General features: G+C 63.3%; 3 protein-coding genes across 12 annotated transcripts in view; 1 reads left to right on the top strand and 2 right to left on the bottom strand.

Annotated features, from left to right (window-relative positions):
- Positions 1-2,976, bottom strand: part of SLBP (stem-loop binding protein) — a 74,265-nt gene extending 71,289 nt beyond the window's left edge. For 2 of the 3 annotated variants that reach the window (XM_053901788.1, XM_053901790.1), the window contains exons 1-2: positions 2,810-2,975; positions 2,569-2,685 (exon numbers count right to left, since the gene is read on the bottom strand). In XM_053901788.1, coding sequence (XP_053757763.1) covers positions 2,569-2,685; positions 2,810-2,868 — 176 coding nt within the window. In that variant the 5' untranslated portion in view covers positions 2,869-2,975. Of the gene's footprint in view, positions 1-2,568; positions 2,686-2,809 lie in introns of all 3 variants that reach the window. The other variant, XM_053901789.1, reaches the window with a different exon arrangement.
- Positions 2,977-3,947: 971 nt separating this feature from the next.
- TMEM129 (transmembrane protein 129, E3 ubiquitin ligase) lies at positions 3,948-11,826 on the bottom strand. 4 transcript variants are annotated; one of them, XM_019436878.2, is made up of 4 exons: positions 11,688-11,826; positions 6,493-6,967; positions 5,646-5,805; positions 3,948-5,515 (listed from the first exon to the last, which is right to left on the bottom strand). In XM_019436878.2, the coding sequence occupies exons 1-4, from the start codon at positions 11,704-11,706 to the stop codon at positions 5,267-5,269; spliced, it is 903 nt and encodes a 300-aa protein (XP_019292423.1). In that variant the 5' UTR covers positions 11,707-11,826; the 3' UTR covers positions 3,948-5,266. The 4 variants fall into 4 exon arrangements, with proteins under 4 accessions (XP_019292423.1, XP_019292421.1, XP_019292424.1 ...); XM_019436876.2 differs by lacking the exon at positions 11,688-11,826 and adding an exon at positions 8,943-9,260; XM_019436879.2 differs by lacking the exons at positions 3,948-5,515; positions 11,688-11,826 and adding an exon at positions 8,943-9,260 and having other exon boundaries at positions 5,659-5,875.
- On the top strand, positions 9,648-22,110 carry TACC3 (transforming acidic coiled-coil containing protein 3). 5 transcript variants are annotated; one of them, XM_053901784.1, is made up of 16 exons: positions 9,648-9,906; positions 11,792-11,954; positions 12,111-12,253; positions 12,974-13,903; positions 14,896-14,971; positions 15,120-15,225; positions 16,874-16,926; positions 17,193-17,296; positions 17,611-17,698; positions 17,904-18,020; positions 18,613-18,689; positions 18,767-18,810; positions 19,355-19,515; positions 21,217-21,323; positions 21,459-21,579; positions 21,889-22,110. In XM_053901784.1, the coding sequence occupies exons 1-16, from the start codon at positions 9,893-9,895 to the stop codon at positions 21,952-21,954; spliced, it is 2,370 nt and encodes a 789-aa protein (XP_053757759.1). In that variant the 5' UTR covers positions 9,648-9,892; the 3' UTR covers positions 21,955-22,110. The 5 variants fall into 5 exon arrangements, with proteins under 5 accessions (XP_053757759.1, XP_019292416.2, XP_053757758.1 ...); XM_019436871.2 differs by having other exon boundaries at positions 15,072-15,225; XM_053901783.1 differs by having other exon boundaries at positions 15,072-15,225; positions 17,500-17,698.
- The last annotated feature ends 1,874 nt before the right edge of the window (positions 22,111-23,984 follow it).

Here is a 23,984-nt window from a genome sequence, read left to right as displayed (position 1 = left end):
CGCGACAGATCTACTGCAGGCACCTGTATGCACTCCCCACTCCTCACCATGGCGGACTGGGGAGAAAAGCACTGCCAACGGCAGACACAAGGGCATTTCTGCCACGTTAGATGAATAAGGAGGCCCATGTGGCTAATGAGCTACAGGGGAACCCACAGGGACACCAAAGACTTTTAAGGCAACGCAAGGATTTAACATTTCGTCCTCAGCTAAATGGGAGACCACTGGAGGACTCAGACCCTGACCTCAATGATGTCTGACAGCTTCTGTTCACATCCACTCCGGCCCTGTCCAGGGCCTCTCCCACACTCAAGACCACTTCCCAAGTATCTCTTCTAGTCCTAAGTCTCTAAAAGGCATAGAACTCACACTTACGCAAAACGTGCGTGGCCTCCCCATCCACACCCTCAGGTCTCAATACCTTCCCGACACCTTCTCTTGCTCACGGGAGAAGCTTCGGCCTGACTATGGACTCCCCCCCATGCCAGCTCTGCTCTACCCACAACCTCCTCACCTCAGCACATGGTTCCACAAGAAACAAAGGTGTTCACAGCTAACGTTGGAGTCATCCTAGACCCCTCTCTGCACCCAACCCACCAGCAAACATCAGGAATCCTGCCTTAAAGAGTCAAACGTGAGGGGCGCCTGGGTGGCTCAGTCAGTTAAGTGTCCGACATCAGCTCAGGTCATGATCTCACAGTTCACGAGTTCGAGCCCCACGTCGGGCTCTGTGCTGACAGCTCCGAGCCTGGAGCCTGCTTTGGATTCCATGTCTCCCTCCCTCTCTCTCTGCTCCTCCCCTGCTTACATGGTCTCTCTCTCTCTCTCTCAAAAACGAACATCAAAAAAAATTTTTTTAATAAATTTTGATTTTAAAAAGTAGAATGTCAACCACATATTTCTCCCCATCTTTATTTTTCACCATCCCCTTCCACCTCAACCTAACAGCCCGCCCACCTTGTCCCCCTCCATTCAGGCTTCAAACAGGCCAAACGCATCCCCACCCGGGGGGGGGGGGGGGGGGGGCCTTGGCACACGGATCCTTGTGGGCCGGTTTGTCCCGTCACCACACAGAGGTAACCCAACAAAAGCCTTCCTTCCCTGTGGCCTCTCAAGAGCACCCTAGCCCTCGTCCCTGCCCTGTCTCCACCCACACCCCGTCCCTCTGAAATACCCTGACCAGCTGAGACACCCGCATCAGAGTACAAGCACAAGGAAAATGAAAGCGTGGTTTCCGAGGTATCCTAACCTCCCCAGCACACAACGCGCTCTAGAAACAACTCACGTGAACGCTGTAGCAAAGGCTCATTCAGAGAGAAAATACCTGGAGTCATCAGAATGAAAAGAAGGGTCTAGGAAGGGAGGGAGGAATTTGATGTTCCAGAGAATAAAAAACGTGCCCGAGAAAAAGAGGAGGAGGAGGAAGAGGAGGAGGAGGAATCTAGAGGTGCAGACTCTGGTTCAGGTCATGATCTCGCAGGTCTTGAGTTCAAGCCCCGAGTTGAGCTCTCTGCTGTCAGTGCAGAGATCCTCTGTCCCCCTCCCCTGTCTCTGCCCCTCCCCCACCTGCACTCACATGCACTCTCTCTCTCTCTCAAAAATAAATAAAACTTGGGGCGCCTGGGTGGCTCAGTCGGTTGAGCGGCCGACTTCAGCTCAGGTCATGATCTCACGGTCCGTGAGTTCTAGCCCCGCCTCGGGTTCTGTGCTGACAGCTCAGAGCCTGGAGCCTGCTTCGGATTCTGTGTCTCCCTCTCTCTCTGCCCCTCCCCCATTCATGCTCTGTCTCTGTCTCAAAAATAAACAAACACTAAAAGAAAAAAAAACTTTCCAAATAAGTAAAACTTAAAAAGCAAGAAGGATCTGGAACTCAAATCTCGGTCTGCGGCCTGGCACCTACGCCGTTTTCACTGCGGTGCGACGCCCAACTTCGCTAAGCTGAGTCTTCTGAGACCCCACCTAACCAGCTGCGCTGAAACGTGCTAAAAGCTTCCCAGTGTCCCTGAAACACAGGAAGGCTCGCCGGCTGAGGCTGAGACCCGTTTTTGTTGACACTTATCACCGGAGGTCCTGTGGGAACGTCACCTACCTCAGTCACGTGACACAGGGTGCTTCACACTCAGATAATGAAAATACCGGCACCTCAACCAAACGTTTGGGGAAACAGCTGCCTTCACTAGAACTAGTCAGGCGCTACGCCAGAGGTGACGTGACTAGCCAGGTGCAGTGACCCTCACTCGCCGTGGCTACCCAAGTGTCGTAGGACTTGGCAGCGCGGCCACTCAAAGAGCTGTGACCCCCCCCCCGGGCACCCTAATTGATCAGAGTCCAAAACCGCAAGCCCCTTAAATAATCAGCTAATGCGAGGCACAGACGCCACGAGCGGATCAGGGCGGTAACCCCGAGGGGCCATAAGCAGCCAGGACGGGGAACCCAGGAGCCTTAACCAGTCGGGACGGGGGGACCCCGGGCACCTTAGGCAGTCAGGACAGAGTCCCCCCAGGCGCCTTAACCAATCAGGACGGGGACCCCAGGAGCCTCAAGCAGCCCGCTGGGGCCCGGGCCCACCTGTCGGGTCTGCAGTCGCCCGGCGGCTTCGCGGGGCCCTCGGCGTCCTCGGGCTTCCTGCGCCTCCCGTCGGCTCTGCGCTTCCGTCCGAGGCTCCACCTCGCGGGGGCCGGCGGGCTGCGGACGAGAGGCCGCGTCGGTGGGGGGAGGGGGGGGGAGCGGCCTCGAGCCCCCCCGCCGCCCGCCCGCCGCCCCCCGCCCGGCCCGCCCGGAACGCCCCGGGACGCGCGGCCCGCCTCACCTGGCGTCGCCGTCGCGGCGGCTCCCGCAGCCGGAGGGGCTTCGCGGCCGGCAGGCCATATCGAGCGCAGCGGCGGGGTGCTGTGGCGCCGGGCTGCGTCCTCGGGCGGGGGGTCGGGGGCCGGCAGCCGCGACCGTTCCCGCGCCGGCGCTGACAAGCTCTGCGCGCGCGCCCCGCCCCCAACCGCCTTTATGCGCCGGCGGCCCCGCCCCTCCGAGCTCCCGCGCGCGCCGCGTCGGGCGAGACCATCGGGCCCGGGCGGGCGGGGGAGTCCAGACGGCAGAACCCGCTCCGCGGGCTGCCCGACCCTGGGCGGGGCGCCGCCGGCCCGCAGCCCCGACGTTGCCTTCGGGGAGGCGGCGGACCGACGCCGTCCGAGTGGACGAGGAGAGGCCCGAAGAAAAGTCGCCCCCCTCCTAGCATTGGGGCGGCCGCGCCTCCGCGGGCGGGGGAAGGGGGTCTTGGCGGGAGATTGGGGCGCGCGCGCGACGCGGGCGCTCCTGGGGGGAGGGGGTGCGGGCAGGCGGCGGGTCTCTGATTGGTCGGCCCCGCGGGGGCGGTCTCTGCGCTGGCGGGAAACGGGAACCCGGAAAGGGAGGCTGCGCTGACGCTGCGGTCTCGGCCCACGGCCGCCGCACCGGCCTGGCGCCGCTGGCCTCCGTCAGTCCTCCCCGCTGCGCAGTTTACTTCCGCCGCTTTCAGCGCCGCCGCCGGCTCTCCGACCCTCCCCCTCCCCCCCGTCCGTGCTCCACGGGCCCTCCATGACCCCCGACCCCTGCGCTTGGAGGCCTCACCCAGGACCCACGCCCTTGGGCCACCACAGTGTTCCCACGGGGGCCCCTACATCTAGAGTGCCTGCATGCTGACCCCAAGGGCCCTGGCCACAACCCCCTCCCCAGAACCGCAGGCCCAGAACTGCTGGGCCCACCCCCTTGGGAGCCCTGGAAACGGACTTCTTGAGACCCTGGCCTGCAACGGTTAAAACGGAGGGTAAGGTTCCTACAGCGCCTGCCTCCCTTCTCATTTTAAGAAAAAATGGGTACGTTGAAGTGGGCACAGTGCTGCTCCTTCTCAGCTGGCTTCTCCCCGTTACCAGTTCGAACATCAAGAAAAACAAAATATTCCATTTAAGTCGGTATGTTTTCAGACTATCATTTTATTAAATACCGTATCGCTTAGCTACAATACGTTTATCTTTATAAAACTAAGTAACTTTCTTTTGTAATAAAAATAACCTGACCTAGCCCTCCTTTGGCAGCACCGGAAACTGGGCTGAGGCTAGGCTTGTCCTCCCCTCTGATGGTTGGCCTTCATTTGCAGAGTACCCTGGGGGTCCACAAAACTGAGCCACCTCCACTGCCAAATCCCTGGGGTTCCGGTGTGGCCTTGGGCAAGTCCAACGGCTGGGTCCATCACCCCTGCTTAAAACAGCCAGGCTTAGGGGGCTTAGGACTACGAATGTGAGGGCTCCAAGCGAGGACCCCCTCCGGCAACCACATCTGTCAGAGCTGGGCCCGGGACTGCCCTCTCAACTGTGCCACCAGAAATTGGGAAGAGGCACACATCCCTTTCTGACACAGGAGGACCCTACTGGCCGGCCCTGTGCTGTGTCCCAACAAGCTTGTTGCCTGGACGTAGGACGTCGCTGTGTGTGTCTTCAGCTCAGTGCCCCCTCTAACCAGGAGTCTGAAGCTTAGCCTTTCCCTGGACTCATGGGGGCAGCAGTAGGCAGGGAGGTGCATGCCTCTCCAAGAGATAGGCAACCCCACAAGCATGCAACTAAAGAGCGGGAGTTGAGAGAAGCCAGCCCCTCACCCAGCCTCTAACAGGAAGCCCAGGATCTCCCCCAGGCAGGGAGCAGGTAGGGGCCACCCCATCCAGGAACAGCCACCAGGAAGCCCCAGACAGTGCTCCTGCCCTGGACTTGCACCCCAGGCCTCTCTCTGCACCGTCAGACTCTCCCCCAGATCATCAGAGCAGCCTGGTGGGGTGCGGAGGAGACACAACACCACAAGGCCAGCAGCCAGCTTGGAGATGGGAGCCTGGAGGACAGACTGCAACCAGTTTAGATAAACCTGGGTCCGGTACGTAACTAAGAGGCAAGTGTGCTGCATAAAATTAAGGCAAGTGGTTCAGGGTAGAGCCACAGGGGCGGACTCCCGGTCTCCCAGAAGATAGCTCAGGTGGCCTCAGAATGCTCCAGAAGCAGGCCCCACACCGCACCGGATTCTGTGTCTAGCACCTGTCCTACCTGGTGAAACAGAAAGCAAAGGAAGCAGAGGCACAGAAGCCCCATCCCACGGTCACTGCCAAAGCTGCAGCAGAAAACCTCCCCTCCTCCTACGTCATGCCGGAAAAAGAACCCTTGGCTGACAACACAAACGGGCCTGCAGGCCTGGCTGCTCCTCACGGTGGCTGTGGGGTCCCCAAGGCCACTCCCTCGCCCAGCCGGCCGGCTCAGCGCACGGCACACACGTCCAGGATGCAGAAGCGAGCACGGCAGGTGGGGCAGGGCACGCGGCTAGCGAGCCAGGTGTCAGGGCGCTGCGGGTCCTGGCGGCTGGCGAACCACTTGCCCATGCAGGTGAGACACCACATGGGGCGACAGTAACACTGCTGGCACTCGCCCTCGTCCGCCTCCTGGCAGGTCTTCACCAGCTTCACGCTGGCACGCGTCTGCATGCAACCAATGCAGGCCTCCAGCTCCTGTGGGCGGGCCCAGAGGGTCACCAGCAGTGTGGCCGCGCGGCCTTGTGGGGCCACCCCCACCCCCCCGACCCCCCGCCCCCGAGGGAGCCTGACCTGTGGGAATCCACCCACCCCGCCCGGCCCTCACCTGGCTGCTGGGAACCGAGTAGGTCGGATTGACCTCCACCAGAGAAGCAAATGTCTCCAGGAACAGGTCGCCCAGGCTCTGACGGATGACCACGTTGGCCGCACTGCGGATGGGTGCGCGGAGTTTCTCACACAGCTCGCCATACTCCGTGGAGTTCAGCCTGCACAAGGTGGGGACTGCTGGGCTGGGGCCGTCGGACCAAGGCCCTTCTGCAGGGTGGGGCTTCGTCCCTAATGAGGATGCCAAGGCGCCTCTAGGGTGACGGCACCCACGACCTCCCAGAACGCCAGGGGGCTCAGACACAGCCCAGCTGCCTGATGAAGACCAGCCAGCAAAGACAGCCCTGAAGCCAGAGCCCACAAAACCAGCACCACCCACCTGCCCCAAAGGGATGCAGCCAAGGGCAAAGAGGGACCGAGGGGGGGGGGGGGTTGCAGCTGAAACACAGAACACCTGACCTTCAACGGGGTCAGGCCCAAAGTGGGTCCCGGGAGAGGGACAGCAGACTGCAGAGGGCTGCAGCCTGAATGGGATGGGAAGACCCCAGCTTGGGCCCCAGAGCTAAGGCAGCCACCAAGCCTTGGTCCTGTACCACCCCAAATGTCCCCAGTGTGCTGCCCCGAAAAGAGCTGTGGAAGGCGGCTCAGAGTACATGGAAAAAGCAGCAGAGAACACCCAGGAGCGCGAGGGGGCGAGGCGCCTGGAGGGAGGGTCCCGCTGGAGCGGTGGCCAGAAGAGCCCGCTCTATCCGTCATGGCCTCCCAGAGAGGCGCCAGACTGGAACCCGGGCACCGGCCGCCTCTGGCTGCACCAGCCTCACTTTCACCCCAGCCACAGGCACACCTACCGGATGTCGAAGGCCTGCACAGCAGGGCTGGTGCTGGCCACGTGGATGGTAAGGAGCTGCACAGGCAGGTTGGAGTCTGGTGAGAGCTCGTGCTGCTGCGATTCTGTCACGGTCAGGTGCACATCCTGCTGCTGAGCCACGTGCACACGGTATGTGGTCACCTTCATCACCCACGTGTCCGTCACAATCACGCGAGCACCAGGTGCCCCTGTGGCAAACTTGTCGATCCGCCGGAACTCGGTGTTGACGGAGGAGGCGACGGCCCACCAGCCTGACTGCGGGAGGGCATAGAGGGCCAGGGTGCGGGCCAGTGGGTGGCAGGCCCACCGATCCCAGGACCAGTAGTAGATCAGGGTGCAGGCAACGGTGGGCAGGGTCACTGCCAGCAGGAGGAAGAGCCGCCAGGTGTCCGGGGCCTGGCTGGGGGAGTAGAGTTGCTTTTCTGAAGCTGCAAAGCACATGCCCACGTAGTACCCTACGAAGGATGGGGAGGGTCTCAGTAGAAATCGGGACTGCCAAGCCATTGTTCTCCCCTCATAGTGCCCACCAAGGGCCACAGTGCTGTCCCTGTACCTCCAGGGGGGAGGGGTGCTTCCCCTCATCCCCAGCCCCGGGCCTGGCCCTCTGCCCTGTCGGCTCCCACAGCCAGGCCATGGTACCCCAGGGCAGGCGAGCCTCACCTGCCTCCACGGCTGGCCCAGTTCAACCCTTGCCCATGACAACGGGAAAATAAACGAGGAAAAAACATTTTTAATTTACATCTTCAGTTTTACATAAGTAGTAGACAATTACTGAAATAGGAAAAACTAAAAATGCCAAAACGAATACGAGAATTTTGTGTCCCCCCAAGGCAGAGCTGCACACTGGCCCTCCCAGGGGTGGGACCTTGGCCTCTCAACCCCACCCCTTCTGAGGAGGCAAATCAGAGCGTGGCCCATCCCGGAGCACAGATGTCCTCTGCCAAACAGTAAGCAAAGAATAATGGCGCACAGCACAAAGTCGTGGGGACGCTCCAGGGCCCCTGCAGGCCAGATCCGGGCCAATGTGCAGGTCAAAACAAAGTAAATAGTGAAGGCCTGTGTGGGCACACTTAAGGTTCCAGAAATAATGGTAACCTGTTTGCTGTTGCTCAGGTTGCTACATTTAAGGTAACTTACTAGGTAGCAGCAGGTAATACACAATAACGTTTCAAAGCTTTTCAAAACAAGTTCCTAAAAGACAGACTCCAGGACTGGCCACAAGTCAGGCTGCATCATCTCCTCCACTTGCATGAGTCACTCAGCTCCCCAAGTTCTGGTTTCTGTCCGTCTGCAGCATGGTGACGGCTCAGCTCCTCACAGGTTATAGGAAAGGTGTAGATAAAGGGACTCCAGAAAACTGGGGGGGTCCTTAGTTCCTGGGGCAGAAATCCAACCCACGACCCTCCCAGGAGCCCAAGTTCTGAACTGCACTTTCCTCATCTGAGGGGCACTAAGGGGTACTAAGGGGTACTGGGGTCTCAGGCTGGGAAAGCCATACGGTTACCCTGACAGCAGGTGGAGAGACCAAGCTGGCCATGGAGACCACCAGCTCACCACGAAGACCCAGTCTCCATCCTGCCATGGGCTCCCCTCTGCTCACCTTCCCCATCAGGCAGGCAGCCCTCCTGTTCACGCCTGGCCTCAGCCCAGCCCCTTCCAGGTGGCTCTCCACACCTAGCCCAGGCTGCTGCGCCCTGCCGGCAGCTAGAAACTCCCGAGTCCACAGAGCCATAGACAGGGCCCCCTACCAGCCAGCCACCAGCCCTTCCAGACCTGCTTCTGCTCTGTATCCTCCAGAGAACTCCCCCCCACACAGGCAGCAACCGGCTTTCCAGCCAATTCCCGTGTCCGCCCAGTTGGCAAACAAGCCTCGGAGAGGCCCGATAGCCCCTGGATCACCGCCCAGCCCAACCCCTGGGCAACGTGTAAGCGTCTTGCCCCAGCCCTTTGCACCTGTGACACCCCCATGGGGTTACCCATCTCTGCCTCCTTCTCACTTCCACCTTCCGTTGGAATCTCACCGCCTCACGTAATAGCTCACGACCTGCCCTGGCTGGGCGAAGCATCACTAGGCTCCCCGCTAGTATTCTAAGCCTACACTTCCGCCACCTGCAAGCGACCAGCTGCCGCCAGCACCTTCCTCTCCACTCCTGGGAGCAGCGGACGCGAGAGGCCCGGCTCAGAGCGCACGGGGCGGCCGGCCCACAGCCTCGGCTCTCGGGGTCAGTCGTTTCTCCCCAGCTCGGGGCGACCGGGGATCCGCTCACTCTCCCCCGACTCTTCTCCACACGGAGGTAATCCCGCGGCCCAGCCACCTCTGGGATCCCGGAACTCGGCCGCGAGCCCGAGGGGCCACTTCTGTCCACCAAGGGGGACACGGGTCGGCGCCCCGCCCCGGGGACTCTCTGGGGGAGGGTCCGGCCTGCTCACCGAGCGGCAGCAGCGAGTGGCACAGCAGCGTGGCGGACGTGCGGCGCAAGTGGTAGGATACAAAGGCGGCGTCCTCGCTGCCCAGCCAGCCCGACAGCAGGTTCTGCACCGTGAGCCCGGCTGAGTGGAACTCAGTGGGCGTGAACACGAAGCACACGGCGAACACCAGGTAGGCCAGCGTGAAGGTGACCTCCGGGCTGTCCATCGCGCTGTCGCGGCCGCCAAGAAGCCGGCAGGGAGAGAGGCCCGCAGCACCCGACGGGAAACAGACCCGACAGCTCCGAGCCGATGGGCGCCGGCAGGTGGGCGCCGGCCGGCGCGGGGCGCTCTGGGAGATGGTGTCCCCGCCCGCGGGGCATTCTGGACCATGGGTCCCCACCCACAGATCGGCGTGGGACGCTCTAGAAGACGTCACGTCGACGCGGGGCCCCCTGGGGAATGGAGTCCCGCCACCAGGTCTACCGCGGGGCACTCTGGGAAGTAGAGTTGCAGCGCCCTGCACAGCACAGCCCGAAGTCGCGAGTCCGCGACAGTCCTCGCGAGGGTTTGGCTCTATCCCACGACCCGCCTTGGGGGCGGTGTCTCAGCTAGCCCCATTTTACAACTGGGGAAACTGCGGCTTGGGCCAATGGCTGTCATGCCCTGGCCTCTCCGCGGAACCCAATCGCGTCCGTAGCCGAACCCGAGATCCCCGGGCGACGGCGAGCCCAGGTCACCTCCCCGCCCGCCAGCAGCCCTTCCCTTCCCCTCCGCAAGCTAGACGAGCCGCGATTCCGGCGGCTTCCGGCGCCCAGCGTGCCCCGCCCCCGGAAGTGGAGCCGCCGGCGCCCCGTGCGTCCCGCCCCCGGCCGCGCGCTGATTGGCCGCGGGCGCCAACCGTCGGTATTTGAATCGGCGGCGGGCGGACGGTGTTCCGGACTCGGCGGCGCCTCCCGCTCCTTCGGCTTTGTATGGCCGCCGGCAGGTAGGCGGCGGCGGCGGCGGGGTCCTGGGCTTGGGGCTCCATCCCCGCCTCTTCCCCCGGTCCCGCGCCCCGGCTCCCGACTCCGCGACAGCAGGGCTACGCCCGCCCTTGACAGGACCTCCTCCCTCTCCGGCTTCTCCGGAGGCTCCCGTGTCCCCTGTCCACACGGCACCCCTTCACCCTTGAGCCCAGCCCGCCGGCTCTTACGGCCGCCGTTGCAGGGGCACCTTCCTGCCGGGGCCCCTAGCAGCCCGCGTGTCCTGTCGGTCTCCGGTCACAGCCCGGGAGTGGAGCTGGCTGACTTCTTCCCCGCTTCCCGACGCCTGGTGGGCTCCTGCCTACTGGCGCCTCCCTTCTCCTTCGTCGCCCTCTGGGAGGTCCATGCGTCAGGGTCCTTCGCGGCCTGGGCCGCTGGCCTCCCCTCCCATCACCCCCTGACCTCGTCCAGCCTCAAATACCACCGGTAGGCGTGCCTTGCAAATGTGCACCTCCCACCCTTACACCACCGGCTCGCTGCGTGGTGTCCGAGACTGGGCTCCTAATCTCCAGCCCTTCCCGGCTCTGCGGGGCAGCTTCATGCTGCTTTCTCCACACCCCACCTGGGAGCCACGGCTGACTCCAGCTGCACCTGCCGCAGAAACCTAGGCTCCAGCCCTCCCGGTGTTGCCGATTCTCCCCACCTGCTCAACGCAGCTCCGCCCCCCCGTTTCCTGCCCCACACTTCAGCTCACAAGGCCGCCTGGGCTGGCCGCCTCTGCTCCCGGCCGCCATCGTCAGCCGAAGCCAAACCCGACAGACCCCGCCAAGGTCTCGCCAGCTTCCTCAGGGGAGAGAATGCCAGAAAGGTGTCCTCTAGACCCTTCCCTCATCCACCCCACAGCCATCCTGCCCCCTTCCTGCTTTCCCCAGTTGTTCCCCAAAAACCTGAGTGGTCCTTGCCTCCTGTTTCTCTCCCTCTCCCCAGTGCCTCGTGGGCCTGCCGGCCAAGCCAGAGCCTGTCATTCCACCCCTGACCGTCTGCAGGAGCTTCTGACCCCTCGCTTCCCTCCTGCCCATTCCCCAACCTCCACACACACGGCCCCATCCCCACATCTTCCAGGGCATCTTGTTGCCCTGACCTCGCCTCTTTCCAGGCCCCCTTTGCCCCCTCTGTTCCAGCCACCCTGGCCTTGCTCTTCAAGCTGCAGCCTCCAGCAAAACACCTGTGATGTTCCCTTGGCTAGGTCCTCCTGTGACTCCTGGGTTGGGAGTGTGATGCTGGTAACCATCATGAGGACCCTGGGAGGGCGGAGGGGGACTGTTCTAGAGCCCCCTGGGCCTCAGTGGAGGTCCCTGGTGCGTGTCTCTAGACTCCCAAGTCTCAATGTAGAAGCTCCTCAACCCCTACCAAGTAATTCCTCACCTTGCTGGTCGCTGCCTCGTCCCGCTCTTCCTCTGGGCCTTGGCCCTGGTGTACCCCCAATTCCCAGCCTGTGGTGGAAGAGAAGTCACAGCACCCCTCTGCTTTCCTGTCTTCTGCTAGCTTGGCAGCCTGCTCCAGCTGTGCTGCGGCCTCGGTGCCTTCAGCAGAGGCCTGAGGGGAGACCCAGGTTTCTGAGAGGCCAGCACACCCGTCTTCTGACTTTTACCCACAAAACCCAAGTTGTTTTGAAAACCCGATTCTTCCTCTTTGCGCTGCAGGCCGAAGGCCCTTCTAGCTCTTTGTCTTGGGAGGCGGCAGGTCCCCTGATGCAGTACAAGGACTGCCTGGCAGAAGATGTGCTGCCTGAGATGTGACCCACCTGCGCAGGAAGGGGACATCTGCCTTGCAGGGCTAGCTCGTCGTCGTGTCTGTTCATCCGGACTACACAGCCCTCACGCTGACACGCACTGTTTGCTTTTCCAGGATGAGTCTGCAGATCTGCAACGATGAAAACGTCACTGGTGACAAAAGTGCAGAAAACTGTGAGTTCCTGTTTTCGCCACCAGAACCTACCGGAAGATTATCTGTGCTTCGTCTGTCCCAGAAAGAAAATGTGCCACCCAAGAGCGTAGTCAAAGCTATGAAAGTAAGCACGTTTTGCCTGTGTCACATCTACCGTGTGTCACATGTTAGGTCACCCTGGGACTCGTTCTCCTGGGGACGTCAGGGTGGGCGGGGGGGGCACTGCCAGCAGAGTGGTGAAGACGCCAGCTGTTGAACGGGTCTCCTCCTTCCCCAACAGGTGACTTTTCAGACTCCTCTGCGAGACCCACAGACGCACCGCATCTTGAGTCCTGGCACGAGCAGCAAGCCCGAGGCTCCTTTTGCTCTGGAGGACACTGTTGGGCTGGAAAATTCTCACCAAAACTGGGCCCAGAAAGAGAAGTAAGTGTCGGTGCTGCTTGGTGTGCTGCCGTTCGCAAGCACTCCAGCAGACGCGGCAGGAAAATTCTGTCTGGTCGAGTTCCTCCTGGTTTCCTCTCTAATGGTGTGCAGTGCGGTGCCCAGCGCGCTCGCGTCGGGAGTCATTTGTTAGTAGAAAAGCAGACAATGAAACGCTTAGAATAAGGTTAAGTTTCGTGTCTGCTCCCTTCCTATGCCTTCGCCAGCAAATCGGCCTGGGCGTTTCAGACCTTTCATGAAAGGTCTGATCGCATCTTTAAGGAAGGACACTCTGGCTTCTTCCTGGTTTCACACCCCCCTGGTCACCTCTCTCCTTGCACGTCAGCTTGGACACTCTCGGTGTCAAAGCCTGCTGTGTCTGCGGGCAGAGTTCTCGATCTTGCCTTTCTCTGCAGTGAAAAACCTTGATCCACCTGTGCCCTGTCCCTGACTATGTAGCTAGTGGTCCCGGCTGAACAGGGAAGATAGGCTAGTACAGAAAACCTTAACTGTGACTATTCGTTTGTCTACGTCTCTCGGAAACCCACGTGACCTAGTTGGCCCAGCAGTGTTGACTTATGAGGAAACGCTTGAGAAAGTTAATCCCAGGAAGAAGATCGACTAAACATTCTTTTCTTCTGTCTTTAGCTCATGTTTTGTTACTAAAGTCTAGTGAAAAAGCTAACGGGTTCCTTAGCGTTAACTAAGTTTGTTTCTAAAAAGCCAACAGTTCACCAAGGAAGTTGACACCAAAATGACCAATGGAATTGTCCAGAAACCATTGATGGGCAATGCCAACCTGCCTCCAGGGGATGTGAGACCAGCCTCTGAAGATGGGCCGTTTTCCAGTGGACCCACCTCTGCTCCCCTGGCCAGCCTGGGTCCCTCAAGCTCTCCCCAGATGCCAGAAAGTCTTGAAAATCAAGTGGCATCTCTAGGACAAACGTCTAGGAGCCCTGAGCAAGCCTTGGAGGAAAATGCTTGTTCTTGTTTCTTCGAGAAAGGTATATCCACCTCAGAAATCCTAGAAGACCCTTCCCAGATGGCTCTCCAGGACAGAACGGAAGGTCCCCGTGGGGCTGCCAGAGAAAGCTCCAGCCAGGTCCCTGCTTCCTCAGCCGGGGCTACTTTGCCCCCTGCTACTGTCCTCAAAGGAGCAGGTGGAGAAGGGCCCCCCGAAGACCTGCCTGGCGAGGCCCCCGCTGGCCCTGAAGACACTTCTGGTCCTGGGAACACCATCCTGGACAGCCCCCTGAACGCTGGAGGGGTCACATCCCCAAGTCCTCAGAAGGAAGAAGCCGACGGCCAGCAGGCTGCCTCTTGGAGGCGCGGGCCCACAGGGCTAGAATTTGATTTGTCTGCCAATGCCGTCAGCAGAGGGAAAGCGGGGAAGGGACCCAGCCTTAAACCTCCCTCTAGGATACCAGAGCCGAGGCAGGAAAAGGCACCCGAGGAGGCAGGTGAGGGGCCCGTTCCCCTCCCCCGGGGGTCTTACGACCTGGATTGGAGCAAGCTGGATGACCCGAACTTTAACCCATTTGAAAGTGGAGGAGAGACCCTATCCCCAGAGTGCCCCCAGAGCAGGCCCGCAGGGACTGTGACCAAGCAGCCGCAGGCCGGCCCGGAGGCCACAGGGCACTGCCCCCTGAGCCAGTGAGTACTTGGTGGTGGTGGCGGTGGGGTGGCTGGTCACTCAGCACACCAGAGGACCCCAGGCCAGAGATGCCACTTACACGTGCCCCCGAGGAGGGGCCTCGGAGCATACATAGGCTGCACAAGGCAGCTGCCGGTCGTGGGTCTTGAGACTGAGGAGGGGGCTCGCGGCCACCTTAGATGGCTGGTGAAAGATCACAGAGGGGAGTGCACAGCGGTGCCCCGTTCCGTCCACTCCACGGGGGTGTGGGCAACTCTTGTGCTATTTTTTTTTGTTTCTTCAATTTTGTTTTTTCAATTTTTTTTTTTAATTTTAGAGCGTGTGCACAAGCAGAGGAGGAGAGGGGCAGAGAGAAACTCTTAAGTAGGCATCACACTCAGGGCAGAGCCCAATGGAAGTCAAGAGTCAGATGTTCAACTGACAAAGCCAACCAGGCACTTTTTTCTCCCCCCAAGTCTTTGTGCTTTCTTAAGAGCATTATCTGTAATGAACCTGGAAACCTAGAAAGGTTTCTAGCAAGTTCTGTCTACTTCCAAAGCCGGTGGAGTGGCCATCCACGCTTGGGGTGGTGTTTCATGCTCTCTCGCACTCTCTGGAGATGGCTGCTGAGTGGCCACCAAGTGCTGGGTCCCCGAGAGAAGCTTAGCTGGTGCCCGGCCCCCACACTGGTACACACGGCCTTGGTGGGCATCTGGGGACTGCCCCTCTGGCACGTGCACCCTACCTGCCCGGTACTGGAACCACACCAGGAGGGCCTCCCGGCCCCAGCACTCACTTCCCCTCCCTCCAGTGTGTTTTGCCAGTTTCCTAGTGAAAAATGAAGGCTTGGGGTTTGCTTTTTGAGTTGAAACAGCCCCGGAGCTCCTGGCCCGGGTGTCCTTTGAGGTTTGTGGTTCTTGTGCAGTTGAGGTGGGCCGGGCTGCAGGCCTCACCCCTGCACCTGGCTGGTGGGGGCACAGGGGTGCAGGCCCGGCTGACCCCATCTCTTCAGGCAGGTGCCTTCGGCCTCAGCAGATGACATACCCATGATGCAGACCGCGGCAGGGACCCCAGGTGCAGGGGGCGAGGTAGGGCCGCGTGCACGTGTGTGCTGTCCTCATGTTCATACGGGGGCCGGGTGGGACACAGTGCCCAGACAAGACTGGGTGACGGAGGGGTCCTGTGCAGGACCTTCGGCTGCCCCAGGGTGCCCCCACGGAGCCATCCTCCTTCCAGGAGGGAGCCGCGGGCCGTGCCAGTGCGTCAGCGCCACCCCCTCCTCCGCACGGGCCAGAGCCCCCCTCGGACCTGGATGAGGAGCACTTCCGAGACCCCGCTGAGGGTACGTACGTTGTCCCCAGTCACCGGTCTGTCCCTGCTGGAGGCCTGCCGTTCCGTCCGTGCCTGTGCCTGGCGGCGGCTTCCCGGCAGCTCTCTTCCTGGGCTTTAAGTGATCCACGCAGGGGCTTCGGGTTGAGCAGAAGGTGGCCGTTCTCGGGGCACAGCCGCAAACCGAAAGGACTTTTAGGAACGGAGGTCGGAGGCTCAGGGGAGTAGGCGGGAGTCACGCAGGAGGTTCTGTGCAGATTCACAGGGTTGCAGAGTTGCTGTTAGGACAGAGCACCCAGGCTGACGGACCGGAAGCTCTGAAGCTTCAACACGGGTGGGATCGAGTTGCCCTAGTAGACGTGACACAACCTGCCGGGGTCTCCATTTTGGTTGCTTAACGTCCGGGCAGAGGGAAGACTGGCAGTGGCACGTAGGGCTCGTCTGTGGCAGGATGATCGAGGGTCCTCACCGTACGGGGGTCCTGAAACCGCGGACAGGCTCGGCTGGGGCAGGCCCGCGTCCCCACAGGGACCCTGGAGTCCCGTGACGCGGGGTCTCGTGTCTGGTTCCTTTCACCGAACGTGACGTTCTCAAGGTTCGTCCACGTCGTAGTGGGTGTCAGCGCGCCCTTGTCACGGCCGAGATCGTTCCACTGTGTGGACGGACCACGCTTGCAAAGCACTCAACGGCCGGTGGACGCGTGGGCCGTTTGCTCTGGACGGCTGGTAGAAGGCTGCCGCGAACATCTGTGCACACGGATTCGCGTGGACGTCAGCTTCCCGCCTCTCCTGGGCGTACGTCTGGAAGGGGTCCGGGTCCGGGGTCGCGGTGTGTGAAAGTGCCGGGGCCACCGCCGGGTGGCTTCCCGGAGGGGCGGCGCCACTTGGCGACCGTACAGCCGCGGTGTTTGGGGGTCCCCGTCAGCGCCCGCGCGTCTCGGACTTCGATTCCCACCGTCCTGGGGGCGGTGAGGCGCCACCTCGGCGCCTCCCTGGGGACCGGCATCTCTTCACGTCCCCCCACAGGTTTTGTGGAAGGCCTGCTGGGTACTCCGTTGTCTTTCTGGAGTGTTCCTCTTTGTTACCCGGTCAGGGTTTCAAACCTGTCCCCGCTGAGGGTTTCCTGTGAGATCTAGGGCCTGGAGAACGTTCTCTCTGGGGGTTGTCTTTTCTTTCTCGCTCCTTTGAAGCACAAACGTTGACCTGGAAGTCCGATTTACCTGTTTTTTCCTTCGTTGCTGGTGCTTTGGGCCTGAGGTCTAGGAAACCATGGTCAAATCCAGCACTGTGAGGATTTGCCCACCGGCTTCCTAAGGCTTTCGCGTTGTTCTGTTTGGCTTTTCGATGCACGTGGGTCGATCCGTGTGGTGTGAGGCGCCCTGAGGCCTGGTGAGGACAGGGGGATGTCGTCAGGAACTCCAGGAGAGCAGTTCCCGGCCTGGGCGGTCCGGTCCCCGGGGGACCCCGGGTGGTCCCGCCCCGAGAGCCGCCGCTCTGCTCCCTGCGGCGCACGGGACAGCCCCACGGCGTGACGTGGCCCCGAGCGTCGTGAGAGGCCGGGAACCCCGCTTCGACGTGAAGGGTGGTCGCTCCCGGCCGCGGGGGTGGGGGGGGAGGATCCCGGCCCGGGCCGGCCCGCCGCGCCGACACGCCGCCTCTCAGTTCTAGGCACGGGGGCCGACGTGGACTACCTGGAGCAGTTCGGGAGGTCCTCGGTGAGTCCCCGGCGCCGCCCCGTGCCGCTGTCGCGCCCCCGAGGTCACGCGGGTCCCTGTGCTCGGGCACCGGCGGCCTCCGCACCTTCCCGGGATGCGGGGCCGGCGTGGGGACGGCCGCGCGGGTCTCCCGGGGGCCCCTCGGGGCCCCGTCTCGGGCCCCGGCGTGGACGTGAACGCCGCCCGGGGGGTGGCGGCTCCTGGTGTGCTGTGGTCCCCCTGTCGGGGACCTCTGCGCGACCCCGCTGACGTGCCCGTCCCTTCAGTTTAAGGAGTCAGCCCTGAGGAAACAGTCCCTGTACCTCAAGTTTGACCCGCTCCTGAAGGACAGCCCTCAGAGACCGGTGCCCGCGGCCCCGGACGCCAGCAGGTAGCCCCTGTCCCCCACCGTGGCCGTGGGCTCCGTGCAGCAGGGGAGGTCTCCGGACCAAGTGGGGACACCGTGGCTCGGCCTCGGGAGCCGCCAGGTGCGGGCGGGACGGCCGGGCGGCCTCGCTCCTGAGGCTCCGTGGGCGCTCGGGTGCCCTCTCGGTCCCGTGTCTGTGCAGTGCCCGCGTCCCCGTGCCCGTCAAGAGGCCGAGCCCGAGCACTTGCAACAGGCCGTGCGACCCACCAACCCGAGGACGGTTCTTCTCTGGGCTTTGGGGGAAACGGGTGCGATTACCTTCCCTCGTGGGGTCTCAGCACACAGGACGTGGCCGCGCCGTCCTCGGGAAGCCTGCCCGCGGCGAAGCTGCTAGACCTCGACTTCCTAGGAGCCCCGGGCGCTGCCGTAAGTGACGCACGAATGCGTCTTGTCAAGGGCCTGACTTCATGCTGGGGGGCGGGGGGGGGGGGCGGTGAGGGCCCCTTGGTCGCCGTGCGGCACCAGAGGCCCCCGGCCTCTGCGGGCCTCTCCCCCGATGGCAGGGTAGAGCTGGAGGTGCGTGTCAGAGCATGTGGCCCAGCTGCTGTGTCCCCTCTCCCCACCCCCGCAGGTGCCGGACGCCCCTCCGTGCATCTTCGGGCCTGGGGGTCCCCTGCTGCCCACGGGCCCCATCGTGGGCTCCATCGTGGAGGTGCCACAGTATAGCCAGAAGGACATGGACGCCGCGGTGAGGACGAGGCGTGGGGCGGCCGGCTCCCCTCGTGCGGCTGCAGGGAGGGTCGTGGGTGTCGGCTTGCTGGGGCTCCCGTGTTCCCACCCGGCATCTCATGGAGCACCTGTTTGCACACGGAGGGTCTCGGGTGTCCTCCGATGTCACTGCTTTGAGCCACCCCGGGGGTCGTAAAGCAGGACCGCTGGACCTTGAGCCCCCGAGTCCCCTCGCTGCCCCCACCATCCCCTGGGCAGTATTTAGCCAGGCCTCTGCTGGGAGGGGCCCAGATGGGGACATCCTCTGCCAGCAGCAGCGTCCTGTCCAGTCCCCTGGCCCGCTGGCCCCGTCCCTTCTGCTGGCTGCTCTCTGTCTCGCCTATAGCGGGAGGCATCCCCCACAAACAGGCATGCTTCCCGGGGGCTGCAGGGACCCCTGCTACATGCCTGCCCACCAAGGGGGACCCGCCCGTCTCTGACAGACGATGCCCCCAGGGGACTTGTGCTCTCTCTGGGTACCAGCTGGCCTCGCCCCTGCAGGGCTCTCCACCGCTCATCCCCCCTCACCCCTCACCCCTCACCCCTCACCACCTGCCGTGTGGTCTGTGCAGGTGGAAGCCACACGACAGGAGAACGTGCTGCTCAGGAGCAGGTGTGAGACGCTCCACGCGAAAAACCTGGAAATGGGGTAAGGCCCGTGGCCGGCTCCGCGCAGCTCGGGGTACCCGCCGCGGGCCGCCACAGGCACGTCTGTTCTCCCCGCAGGAAGATAATGGACGGGTTCGAGGGGATCGTGTACCAGGCGATGGGTGAGTGCTGGCACCTTGCAGCCCCGGCGGTGCCAGGGGCCTGGTGCTGGTCAGCCCCAAAACGGGCCAGACCCTGGGCGGGTACCTGGGGCCCCTGCAGGCATCAGGGCAGCACACCGCCCTGGGCGCTGTCTCTGCGGTCTGCCCCTGCACCCCCAGGGGGCTGTGTGTCAGGCGGGGCTCGGAGGGGGCACCAGTCTTCACCCGGGGCAGAGTCTTGAGCCCCGTGGAGCCCCCCACTCCCCGGCAGTACGGACAGTGGGGACAGACCGGTGGCTGCAGGCTCCGTGGGGCCCTAGGTTCCTGTCGCCTGACCCGCGGCTGCTGTGGAGGCAACGGCTGTTCCCGGGCACTTGTGCCCCCCCCAGGCCCTGCTCTGCAAGGTCACCCCAGAGAGGGGCCCCGTCGCCCAGTCACTAGCAGGACCATGGGTGGGGTCGCCCGCCTCTCCACCCCTCCACCCTTCCACCCCTCCACCCCTCCACCCCTGCTTGCCCTCGCCTGTGCTCCTCTGATCCCCAGTGCCCCTTCCTCTTTTCTCAAGAGGAGGCTCAGAAACAGAAGGAACTCGCAAAAGCTGAGATCCAGAAGATTCTAAAGGAGAAAGAGCAGCTGACTGCAGACCTGAGCTCCATGGAAAAGTCTTTCTCTGACCTGTTCAAGCGGTTTGAGAAACAGAAGGAGGTGATCGAGGGGTACCGCACGGTAGGTGGCGGCGAGCAGGCATGTGCCTGTCCTCCCCCAGAGGGTCCCTGGGGGGCTGTGGTCAGCCCCCGACCAGGCCCGTCCTGTGTCCTGACCTTGTCCAGGAAGCTGCAGTCTCTCCACGAAGATAACTCAGCTGGGCGCCGGGCTATGTCTTTCCTCGCCGGTGGGCCCAGGTGTGGGGAGTCCACCGGGTGCCTAGGGACGTGCGGGCACGTGAGCAGGGGCGCCGAGGGGCCCAGACTGGAGGCAGAGCCCCGCGGGCCCCAAGGAGTAGGCGGCTGCCTTCTGGAGGAGGGCCTGGCCCGTCGGGCACGGTGGGCCTGCAGGAGGGCAGAGGGAGTCTCACGCGTGGTAGAGGGACGGCCCGGTGACTGCGAGATGCTGGGACCGGCCTGTGCCGGGGGTGGGAGCGGTAGCCTGAGGCCCCTGAGGAGGGCCGGACGGGGCCTGGAAGGTGCCACCTGCCAGGCAGGAGGGAGCCAGCCACACAGAGAGCTGAAAGGTAGGGCCTGTTGCCGTGAGGAGTGGGGACTTGAAGGGCCCTGGAGGACGGGGACCAGGCCGAGCTCGCGCTGTCTCACCATGACTCTGGGGCAGCTGGTGGTGTTCCTGCTGTGCGGAAGAAAGTCCCTAAAGCTTGAAACTCCTTGAAAGGTGGCTGACTAGTTAGCACAGGAGACTGGAAACACCTGAGCCAGGGTCACAGTCCATAGAAACAGACCCACAAGGTGGCAGGTGAGGGACCCGGGTGGGGTGTGCCTGCACCTCTCAGCTGTGGTGGGGGAAGCCGCCCGGGCCGGTCTGTCGTTGGCTGGAGGACCCCCACCCCCACCCCCACCCCCACCCCCCCGGCTGCCTCCTCCCCTCCAGGCCCGTCCACCCCCGCACTGCCCTCAGGTAGGCACTGCCACAGGCCGACGGCGCCTGATCCCCGTAGTGACGAGTGTCCTTGCAGCAGAGCCCTCAGGAAAGGACCGGGTGGAGGTTCGGGCCCAGGACTAAGGTGGAGCATGACTCGGGGGACACGGCCGAGCCCGGCTGCCGTGAAGCACCAGCACAGGGGGTGTGGGGGCCTGACTGCAGCCCCCAGGGCGGGGGGGCCGGCGGGGGGGGGGGGGGGAGGCGGCCTGACGCAGGGGGGGACCCGAGAGCCGTCGGGCCATACTCCTTGCGTGGAGGGAGCTGGCAGAGAACCTTCTACAACCGGGAGACGGTTTAGGAGCCAGCGCTGTTCTTAAACATGGGGCCAGGGGACGGCGTGGGACCCCGGGGGCATGGGGCCTCAGCCTCTAGCCTTCCCCCTGGCCACACCCCTGCTCCTCATCTGTGGGTTCTGTCGTTGCCCGAAACCAGGCGGAAGACTGGCCGCACGGCTGTCCCCACGTGGCCCTTAGGTAGACGGCCCTGTCCACGTGTCCTGGTGTCCGCCCGTGGTCAGCGGAGAGACGGGGCCCTACCCGTGGGCTCTGCGTGCCGGGCAGGCTGAGGGGGGTGGGTAGGGGGGCTGCGGGCGGCCACGGAAGCCGGGAGGGGAGGCCCGCTGCTGCGTCCACGCAGCCTGCCTTGTCAGAGCTGTTGTGTTAACACCCCAGAGCCCCTTGGTCGTGGGCGCGTCCACGCCTGACCCGGGATCCCCCAAAAGCCGGGCCTGACGGGCTCCAACAGAGTTAGCGGTTCACGTCTGCTCGTTCTTTCAAGAACGAAGAGTCGCTGAAGAGATGTGTGGAGGATTACATAGCGAGGATTGAAAAGGAGGCCCGGCGGTACCAGGCCCTGAAGGCCCACGCGGAGGAGAAACTCCAGCGGTGAGTGGTGGCGCGAGGGGCCCGGCGGGGCTGGGAAGGGGTGGAGAAAAGTCCGGCCAGCCTGGGGAGGGAGACCCTCCAGCTCCCCCGGGCCCCGGTCCTTGACCGTCTCAGCCCCGCCCTCTGCGTCTCCAGCGCCAACGAGGAGATCGCCCAGGTGCGCAGCAAGGCCCAGGCGGAGGCCTTGGCCTTCCAGGCCAGCCTGAGGAAGGAGCAGACGCGCGTCCAGTCCCTGGAGAAGACGGTTGAGCAGAAGGCGAGCGCGTGGGGCCCCGGCCCCTGGGTGGGACGTGAAGGGAGGGACCCTCCCGGCTTGGGGACCTGCCCCGTAGCAGGGGCTGGTCGCCAGTCCCTTCTAGCACCGGGCCTTCTAGTTCTAGGCCCCGTGGTCTACTCCCGGGAATCGTGTAGAAGCCAGGGGTCCGGGCCGGCCGGCCGGCTTGGGCAGTGGCAGTGGAGCGCGTGACTCTTGATCTTGGGCCGCGAGCTCAGGCTCTACGGTAGATGTGGACGCTAAAATCTCTATATTAAAAAAGTCAAACCCCTGTTTGTTTTTCTCCCTCAGACTAAGGAAAACGAGGAACTGACCCGAATCTGTGATGACCTCATCTCCAAGATGGAGAAGATCTGACCAGGAGGCCCCCTCCCAGCACCCCTGCCCCGTCTGTCTGTCTGTCTGTCTGTCTGTCTGTGGGAGGTGTCGTGTTCTTTCTTTTTTCTTGACTTCAGCTCGTTTTTCAACTCGATTGCTTTAACAAGAAGACTAATAAAGTTTCCCTTCGGTTCAGGTGTTGGAGCTGCTCTGGTTTTGATGACATTTGCAGGTGCCTGGCTTCGGCCGGAGGCTGCCCCCACCCCGCGCTGCTGCCCCCGCGACCCTGCCTTCTCCTCCACGTGGCCCCTCGGTTCCCATGGTCCCCACGGGGGACCGAGTGTCCACCTCACGACCACGGGTCAGAGCCCAAACGACGAAGGTTCTCGTGTGGAAAAGCAAACTGTCGACGGCCTGGGTGACGGTCAGCCTGTGTCCCTCGCGAGACCGCCGTCCCTGCGGATGGAACTCTGGCCAGGGGTCACGGGCACTCTAGTGCAGTTGACAGACATCTGCTAGAAGGCAGGTTTCCTGGGCTGGAGCCCACGGCCCCCCCCGGGCCGGTTCTGCGAGCGCCGCCTCCTGGACACCCCCCCCCCCACCCCCCCGCCCCCGGAGCAGACCTCTGTAACTGGCGAAGCCACGGTGTCCGAGTCCCTCACCCCTCCGGCCCCCAGGCTGTCCCAGGGGAGGGCCCTCTGAACCCTCGGACGTTGGCCTGAGCACGGACCTTCCCCGCGTCCTTCCCCTACCTGCTCGCTGACCACACGGCAAGGGGATGGGCCCGAGAGGGGGGTTCTCGGGGTGGGACACAGAGTGGGGCTCAAAGCAGCCCCCAGGAGCCTTTCTGAACCGGGCGGCAGCCGGGCCTGCAGGGGCATCAGGGGACCCCGGTCCCTGGACGTCGACGGGCGGAGAACTGGCCGGACACCGGTCTCCAGGGCCGCTGATACGTGACTTGAGTGCCCCGGAGCCGTGTCCCTAACACCACGATCCCCACAACCAGCCGGCGGCACAACGCCTCCTTGGCGCCTGACTTGGTAGGTCTGGGCAGGCTGAGGACCCACAGTCGTGACCTGGTCCCAGCTGGCGCCGGTGCTGCCAGGCCCAGAACGCCCCGTCCTCAAGCGGGCACAGGGCCCAGGCGAGGAGACCCGCAGCCGGACACGGGCAAGGAGACGCTCATGCCCAGGCCTGGAGGAACTGCCCACGAAGGGGCATTTTCTCTCGTGAACAGCGAGCGGGCGTCCCGACACAGAGACCCAGCCCGAGGCCTGCCCGGCCGGAAGGCCTCTGAGCGTCTCTGTGCCCTGCACCCAGCTGCGACTCAGGCTGGCGAGGACCCTCCCCGGAACGGACCTGAGGGCGGGCAGCAGTGACCTGCCGGCCACCACCAGAGGTTGCTGCCCGGGCCAGGGCCCGAGGCCTGGGGTAGGAGGTGACTGAGGGGCCAGGACTCCTTACGCGGAGGACCCGTTTGTTCTCAGAGCGTGTGCAGGAAAGTGCCCGGCTCTGGGACGAAGGCCGGGCTGGGGGCAGGGACCGAGGGGCCACTCTGCCCCAGGCTCCAGGGCTCTCACCTGGCTGTGGCCGCCGGGGGTTCCTTCCGCACTCTCCTGTCCTCCAGAACCTGCTCCGGGCTCTGGCCGGCAGGAGGCTGCCCGTGGCCGTCACCGCCTGCCTCAAAGCCACCTTCCCTGGCCCCGACCAGGTCCGTCTGGGAGCCTCTCGCTGGCCCTGCCCAGTGCTCAGTTTAGGGGGGCTCGGCCCCTGGAAGGCGTCTCCTTAAGAGCAGATGTGGGTGTTGCAGGAGGTGTGGGCGAGGATCAGGGGCCCGCCTGAGCCCCGAAGCCGCTCTCTGGGCCCCCCTTGTCATACCGGCCCCTTCCCCCGAATGACCCAGGCTTCTGCTCTCGGCGTACAGTCCCCCACCCCCGTCAGCCCTAACCCTGTCCACCCCCTCCACCTGCCCCTGCACGAGATCCTGCCCCATCCCACCCCTCCCCTGCACGAGGACTCCACTCTTCTCTCCCTCCCAGGAGGAGTTTCAAGAGCCTACTGAGAGCCAC

Source organism: Panthera pardus, unplaced genomic scaffold (assembly GCF_024362965.1).
Source record: "Panthera pardus isolate Hobbes unplaced genomic scaffold, ASM2436296v1 HiC_scaffold_13, whole genome shotgun sequence".
In the NCBI taxonomy this organism is placed as follows: Eukaryota; Metazoa; Chordata; class Mammalia; order Carnivora; family Felidae; genus Panthera; species Panthera pardus.
Note: the sequence above shows the minus strand (reverse complement) of the source record. Positions and strands in the feature narration are given on the sequence as shown.